Source organism: Cucurbita pepo, chromosome LG08, assembly GCF_002806865.2.
Source record: "Cucurbita pepo subsp. pepo cultivar mu-cu-16 chromosome LG08, ASM280686v2, whole genome shotgun sequence".
Taxonomy (NCBI): domain Eukaryota; kingdom Viridiplantae; phylum Streptophyta; class Magnoliopsida; order Cucurbitales; family Cucurbitaceae; genus Cucurbita; species Cucurbita pepo.
Window position 1 is genome coordinate 2,261,432 of NC_036645.1, and position 7,599 is coordinate 2,269,030.

Here is a 7,599-nt window from a genome sequence, read left to right on the forward strand (position 1 = left end):
AATATTTATAAATTTTTGAAAATTACAATAAAATCCTTACCCTTCCTCAAAAGTAAAATTAATAAAAAAGTATTATTACAATTAATTTTATTTTAAATGAAACCTTTAATACTTTATTTAAAACATCATCTTTAAAAAAATTTGTTAATATTTTTTTAAAAAATATTTATAAAATTTTAAAATTAACAGTACTATCCTTTAATTCTATAAAAAAAATTTAAAAAAAACATGATATTAATAGTAAGAGTAATAGATTATCTCCGAACTTTTTAATATTAATTTTTTAAGTTTGTAAAATATTTTTTTTATTAATTTAATCTTACAATTTTAAAAATTTTCAAATATATTATTAATTATTAAAAATTTAAAATCAATTTCCCATTAAATTAATTTTTCTTTATATTAAAAATAAAAAAATAAATAAAACACCTTTAATATTGCTTCGTTTAGTCAAATCATTTAACAAACATACTTATGTGGGCAAACATCTTAATTATTAGGTAAATTATATAATTTAAAATTTAGGGATTAAATATAATTTTAAAAAGAAAATAAATAATTTATAACTTTTTTTCGAGAAAAAATCACAAACCTCCAAGGAAGGGTAAATGTGTCATTTTGCAATCATGTGGCTCTTGTAGCTTCCGTACATTGACCTTCCTTGTACACGTTTCACACCAAATTTTACTTTCTTATTTTCAATATTAGATTATTTTTTAATTCCATAAATATAACATTTTTATTTTATTTTATCTAATTTCATGTAGCCTTTGAAAATTATTCAAAAATATATATTATTACCGAGTATTTAATGAATATAAAATTGTAATGTCCCACTGGTTGGGGAGGAGAACAAAACACCATTTTGTTAAGGGTGTGGAAGCCTTCTTTAGTTGCGTTTTAAAGCCTTGAGGGGAAGCCCGAAACGGAAAGCTAAAAGAGGACAATAAATGATGGTGTTGGATCTAGGGCATTACAAATGGTATCAGAGCTAGACACCGGATGATGTGTTAGCCTTCTCGCTGTTACCCGAAAGGGGGTAGACATGAGGCGGTGTGCCAGTAAGGACGCTGGCCCCAAAGGGGGTGGGTTTGGTGGTGGTCCCACGTCGGTTGGGGAGAAGAACAAATACCATTTATAAGGGTGTGGAAACCTTATCCTGANTGAGGCGGTGTGCCAGTAAGGACGCTGGCCCCAAAGGGGGTGGGTTTGGTGGTGGTCCCACGTCGGTTGGGGAGAAGAACAAATACCATTTATAAGGGTGTGGAAACCTTATCCTGATCTCGAAGGGGGTGGATTGTGATGTCCCACATTGGTTGGAGAGGCCCGAAAGGGAAAGCCCATGGAGAGGCCCGAAAGGGAAGGCCCAAAGAGGACAATATCTGTTGGGGGTGGATTGTGATGTCCCACATTGGTTGGAGAGGCCCAAAAGGGAAAACCAAAATATGACAATATCTGTTGGGGTGGATTGTGATGTCCCACATTGGTTGGAGAGGTCGGAAAGGGAAAGCCCATGAAGAGGCCCGAAAAGGAAAGCCCATGGAGAGGCCTGGAAGGGAAAGCCCAAAGAGGACAATATCGGCTGGGTGTGGATTGTGATGTCCCACATTGGTTGGAGAGGCCCGGGAGGGAAAACCCAAAGAGAACAATATTTACTGGGGTGGATTGTGATGTCCACATTGGTTGGAGAGGCCCGAAAGGGTATAACAGACAATATCTAGGTGTGAATCTGACTTTTAATTTTTTTTTTACATTTATTTTTTTTAGGTGGGAGGTTTCAAATTTATTATATAAAAATAAATTATATTAAAAAAAAAAACAATAAAAACCATTTGGTGTATATATTTATCATAATTATTATTTTATTTAAATAAAATTCTCTCTCTCCTTTTATTTATTTTCCGCCTTCCTAATTAAGAAAGAAAATAATAATAAGACGAAATACGCGTAACACGTTAACGACCCACGTGTCGGTAACCGATTCGTTAGGAAACCGAACTCGAAAGCAGATTTCTTAGAATTTTCCTTCAAAATCTCACCGTCCATATGCACGTGCGTCGAGTGATCGTAGCCGTCGCATCCTCCACTGGCATGCTAATGCCGCCACGTGTTATAATCGACACGTGTTGCAAGATTAATCGTTGAATCAAATATTGCTTTTTTATCCGACCCGAGTGCTATATATATGGGATGGACCGACCTAGCTAGTAGCAAATTGCATTTACACAAAATAGAAAGTCATTACAGATTTTGAGATTCTTTGTTAAAACTGTTCGTAGGAATTGGAATATTCGAATTTTGATTTTCAATCTGAATTTGGTTTTAGTCTTTTCGTTTGATTTTGTTGGATATGGCTATGAGCATCACGCATCAGATTGGCGCGCTCGCTGGGAGTTCGGTGGTTTCAGAAAAGAGTAGCAATTCCGCCGGTGAAGCGACGGCAGCGATGAATACGACGGTGATGAGGAAGTCGCCGGCGTCGGCTCTAAGATGTATGGTGCAGAGGACGGACGGAGTAGACGGGTTGTCGCCGCCGACGAGTCCGTGCAGATCGCCTGTGCTGGGAGGGAAACGGCCGGATTTGTCGGTGGCGTGTCAAGCGTTCGCGACGGAGGTGGAGACTCCAACAGAGGTGGAGGAGAACAAGGAAGGAGGTGAGAGACGGAAGGAGAGAGGAGTGCCGGTGTACGTGATGATGCCGTTGGACAGCGTGACGATGGGGAACGCGGTGAAGCGGAGGAAGGCGATGAACGCGAGTTTACAAGCGCTGAAGAACGCTGGAGTTGAGGGGATTATGATGGACGTGTGGTGGGGATTGGTAGAGAGGGACTCGCCTGGCTCGTACAACTGGGGAGGCTACGCGGAGCTTTTGGAAATGGCCAAAAAGCACGGTCTCAAGGTTCAAGCCGTCATGTCCTTCCATCAATGTGGAGGAAACGTCGGCGACTCTGTCACGTAAGCGCCTTTACCTTCCTATTTCTCTGTTCATTCTATTGCAATCGGACATGAAATACTATTAGGGATGATTATAATTCACGTTAGACTGAATATTTGGGCATTCGACTGAGGAAATGATGAAATTTCTGCAAATTTTGGCGGAAGAATTAGTAACTTCACTTCTGGCTGAACTCTTCTAAATTTCACTTGTATCAGATTAGTTTATCGTCTCATCATATATCAATTTTGAAGGAGACAGTATTAACTGAAAATTGTTGAATAAATTTGAGATGTTCTTAGTGGGAGGGACTAATTGAAGCTACCACCACCAATACTTTAAGAATTGGAACATATATTAAGAAGCCCCGGANGAGATGTTCTTAGTGGGAGGGACTAATTGAAGCTACCACCACCCATACTTTAAGAATTGGAACATATATTAAGAAGCCCCGGGTTCTTAGCTGGGAATTTGGTGCTGATTTTGGGTGAGGTTTGGAGATGATATGGTGTCTTTCTTATTTGGCTGCAGTATTCCTTTGCCTAAATGGGCGGTGGAAGAAGTTCAGAAAGATCCAGATCTGGCGTATACTGATCAATGGGGGAGGAGGAATTATGAGTACTTATCATTGGGATGCGACAACCTTCCTGTTCTTAAAGGCCGAACTCCGATCCAGTGCTATGCAGATTTCATGCGGGCTTTCAAAGACAATTTCCAGCACCTTCTTGGTGACACCATTGTGGTAAAAACCCTTGTTCATGGCTTTCTGCTTTGTCTCCAACTTCTTAATATGAAATCACTTATTAGATTGATGTGAATTGTGGCTGAACTGTCTGGATTTTGCTGTTTTGGTTTAGGAAATCCAAGTGGGGATGGGCCCTGCTGGTGAGCTTCGTTATCCATCCTACCCCGAGCAAGACGGGACATGGAGATTTCCAGGGATTGGAGCTTTCCAATGCTTTGACAAGGTAGCTTTAACTCCCTGCTTCTTCATCATGTATAGGAGATAGTTGTTAACTTCTCTCCAGATTTAGTTTAGTAGTAATTGAATGTAAAATGTCCATTCCTGAGGTTTGTGATAGTTTCAAATCTTAAGTATATGAACAACAAACTTTGTCTTAATTTTGGTGAGTTTTAGTTTTAAGATTTGTAATGGTATGTGCAGTACATGCTGAGTAGTCTAAAAGCTGCTGCTGAAGCTTCTGGTAAACCAGAATGGGGAAGCACAGGCCCAACAGACGCCGGAAGCTACAACAACTGGCCAGAAGACACCCTATTTTTCCGAAAAGAAGGCGGTGGCTGGAACTCGACTTATGGCGAATTCTTCCTCTCATGGTACTCCCAAATGCTGTTAGACCATGGCGATAGAATCCTCACAGCAGCCACCTCGACCTTTAATAACACCGGCGTCAAGATATCGGTGAAGATCGCTGGAATCCATTGGCATTACGGCCATCGCTCGCACGCCCCAGAGCTCACAGCAGGCTACTATAACACACGCAACCGTGATGGCTATCTCCCAATTGCTCAAATGCTAGCCCGCCATGGCGCCATCTTCAACTTCACCTGCATTGAAATGCGCAACCATGAGCAGCCACAAGATGCGCTCTGTGCCCCTGAGAAGCTTGTCCGGCAGGTAGCTCTAGCCACCCACAAAGCCCAAGTCCCTCTGGCAGGCGAAAATGCTCTCCCACGCTATGATGAATTCGCCCATGAACAAATCCTGAAAGCTTCCTCTTTCATTGGCGATGGAGATTCAGAGGAGACTGCGATGTGTGCTTTCACGTACCTGAGAATGAATCCTCAGCTGTTTGAGGCTGATAATTGGAGGAGATTTGTGGCGTTTGTGAAGAAGATGAAGGAAGGGAAGAACCCAGATAAGTGTAGGGAGCAAATAGAGAGGGAAGCTGAGCATTTTGTTCATATCACTCAACCTCTGGTTCAAGAGGCTGCTGTTGCTCTGATGCATTGAAAAAGGTTGGTTATATTATACTGTTGTTGTTGTATACTCTCCATAGTCGATGAATAAATGGCTGTCTGGTGTTCTTCTGTGTTCTTCCTCTGCTCTGTGTTTTCTGTAGCTCTCTGGTTTTTAATGTGATGTAGCTATGGAAGATTCGAAATCTGTGTAATTTCTATCCCCTTCTCATATGGGAAATTAATGTGATGTAGCTCATTTGGGTCGAATTGTGACATCATTTTGNGTGTAATTTCTATCCCCTTCTCATATGGGAAATTAATGTGATGCAGCTCATTTGGGTCGAAGCGTGACTCAATTCAATAGTTCGGGTTATAAATATATTTTTAAAAATCTTCATTTACATGAACTCAATTCAATTTTTGCAATTATCTTGTCTAAGTCCACTACTAACAGATATTATCAGTTTCAACACTGTCTTCACGAGACATTTTTCCACTCTTATAGATAACGTTTCGTTCTTTCGTTCTCATATCTAACCTCACAGTTCTCTTCTCTTGGGATCCCAATATCCTCGTTGGCACACGACTTAGTACCTAGCTCTGATATCATTTGCAACAGCTTAATCCCACCTTTAATATATATGGGAGCCCAACAACTTCGTTGGCACACGACTCAGTACCTAGCTCTGATATCATTTGCAACAGCTTAAGCCCACTTTAATATATATGGGAGCCCAACAATCTCGTTGGCACACTACATAATATATATATGGTCTGTTTTGGTCTATTACATAATAGTCGTAAGCTCATAATTCTAAAACATGTTTACGAAGAATGTTTCGTTCACTTTTCCAATCGATGTGGGAACTCACAATCCATCCTCTATGTTACAGAGTCCGATGTCTACTTCTAATACCATCTAAATGTACTAGTTGGGCTAGATTGATCAAAGTATTCAAGTAATCAAATTTTTTGAACCCCTGCATTCTCGTTAAGAAACATCTTATGATATACTTCTAAAATTAACGTTTCAATCCTTTGAAGGAATTTTATCGAAGTTAGTGCTAAAATTATAGTTTAATTTATTAATATATATATATATTTTATTAATATATATATATATTTTAGAGATCTAGATCTCCAATAACATTAAAATGTAATTTATGATCATTAATATTGCTTCAATCTCTCAACATGGATAATAAAGTTTTAAGAAATGCGAGTTCCAATAAAACCACATCACGTGCACCCCGCCTATCCAACGGTTTACTTACGTCCTTGTGCTTATTTACACTTTTACCATTTTGAAAGGAAAAATTTAATACATTATTTAGCAATTAGTCGAATTATATTCAAAATTGTTATGCACGTTCCTATAGAATCTATTACTAAAATACTTCTATAGAGTAGGGTGTCACAGAACTCGAGAACTCTAACCAACTTAACCGAATTATAAAGATTGGATTGAGTAAGATAACATTTCCGTTTATGTCGGATTGTTATTAACCCGACCCTACTCATGTATATCCCTACCGTACCAAATTTATAATTTTAGGACTTTGTTTTATAATTTTTATTTGGTTGGTTGTGTTGGTCACTTCAATTTAATTGATTGATTGATTTATTTATTTATAATCAAAATTTAACATGAATATACCAAATATAGGCAAATTTGATACGACGTGTCGGCCAAACGTCCACATTGAACCCGTCCACATTTGAAAGATTCAGTAGGCCAACACGACATTTTCTGAGCCAAAAAATTCCCACCAATAAAAAACTGCCACGTGTAAAAAATGAGATCCAATTTTGGTCTATAAATTAGCTCCCAAAATCATTATAGTCATCATTAAAAAGAAAGAAAAAAAAAACATGTCTAGCATGCAACAATCGTTCAAGGCGGACCAATCCGAGGTACCTAAATTTTTAATCTTGTTAAGAATGGTGTCGTAAATAGTCTCGAATGTAGAGATATCTACTGGACGAAGTGGAACGGGGAACCTTCTCCATCCCCGTCCCCCATCTATCGAGGCGTAGTTCTTCATTTATTTTGTAGGAATCGAGTTCACAGTATGTAATTATTTAGTATTACAATATAGTCTTTAACAATTAAAAAGAATATTAAGCGGGATGGAGACGGGAATGAGGAATATGATCCCATCCCTAGCTCCATTTATCTAACCGGGAAAAAAATATTCCACACTACTCCCTCCTGTCTCCCAGACATGGGTAAAATGGACATCTTTAACTTAGCTAATAATGTTTCGTAAGAAGCTCTTATTTACTTACGAGAATTGCTCTCGGACTAAGGTTTCGAGTATGTAAATGGGTTCTTAGGGTAACCGTGAAGAATGGAATAGATCGGAATTGGAATCGGCAAACCAAACGAGGGACGAGGCAGCTACTACTACTGCCCATGCAAGCAAGCAAGAAGCTTCTGGGTTTCTCCAACAGGTTGGTTTTTTTTGTATACCTTAAAATCTATGGTTTAAATCTTATATGTTAAAACGACACTCTAATTTGCAGACGGGAGAGCAAATGATGCATATGGCTCAAGGTGCTGTAGACACTGTGAAGAACACGCTTGGATTCAATGACGACAAGTCGAATTGAGCTTTAGCTTTTTATTATTATTATTATTATTATTTTCTTTTTATAAGTATTGACGACAAGTCGAATTGAATTTTAGCTTTATTATTATTATTATTATTTTACCTTAATAAAAATGTTTCTTTTTGGGCAAT

The 7,599-nt window shown here is 38.5% G+C and overlaps 2 protein-coding genes across 2 annotated transcripts; both read left to right on the plus strand.

Moving 5' to 3' along the window:
- Positions 1-2,224: 2,224 nt before the first annotated feature.
- Positions 2,225-5,133, plus strand: LOC111800647 (beta-amylase 1, chloroplastic-like). Its single transcript, XM_023684435.1, has 4 exons — positions 2,225-2,955; positions 3,467-3,677; positions 3,793-3,903; positions 4,101-5,133. The coding sequence occupies exons 1-4, from the start codon at positions 2,351-2,353 to the stop codon at positions 4,905-4,907; spliced, it is 1,734 nt and encodes a 577-aa protein (XP_023540203.1). The 5' UTR covers positions 2,225-2,350; the 3' UTR covers positions 4,908-5,133.
- A 1,592-nt stretch (positions 5,134-6,725) lies between these two features.
- On the plus strand, positions 6,726-7,536 carry LOC111799725 (late embryogenesis abundant protein 7-like). The gene is made up of 3 exons (XM_023683174.1): positions 6,726-6,769; positions 7,193-7,309; positions 7,382-7,536. The coding sequence occupies exons 1-3, from the start codon at positions 6,728-6,730 to the stop codon at positions 7,466-7,468; spliced, it is 246 nt and encodes an 81-aa protein (XP_023538942.1). The 5' UTR covers positions 6,726-6,727; the 3' UTR covers positions 7,469-7,536.
- Positions 7,537-7,599: the final 63 nt, after the last annotated feature.

Coding starts and splice junctions, on each gene's coding strand:
- LOC111799725 (XM_023683174.1), top strand. CDS start 6,728: ATGTCTAGCATGCAACAATCGTTCAAGGCGGACCAATCCGAG. Junction 6,770..7,192: donor TCAAGGCGGACCAATCCGAG/GTACCTAAATTT, acceptor ATGGGTTCTTAG/GGTAACCGTGAAGAATGGAA. Junction 7,310..7,381: donor CTTCTGGGTTTCTCCAACAG/GTTGGTTTTTTT, acceptor TCTAATTTGCAG/ACGGGAGAGCAAATGATGCA.
- LOC111800647 (XM_023684435.1), top strand. CDS start 2,351: ATGGCTATGAGCATCACGCATCAGATTGGCGCGCTCGCTGGGAGTTCG. Junction 2,956..3,466: donor AACGTCGGCGACTCTGTCAC/GTAAGCGCCTTT, acceptor ATTTGGCTGCAG/TATTCCTTTGCCTAAATGGG. Junction 3,904..4,100: donor CTTTCCAATGCTTTGACAAG/GTAGCTTTAACT, acceptor TGGTATGTGCAG/TACATGCTGAGTAGTCTAAA.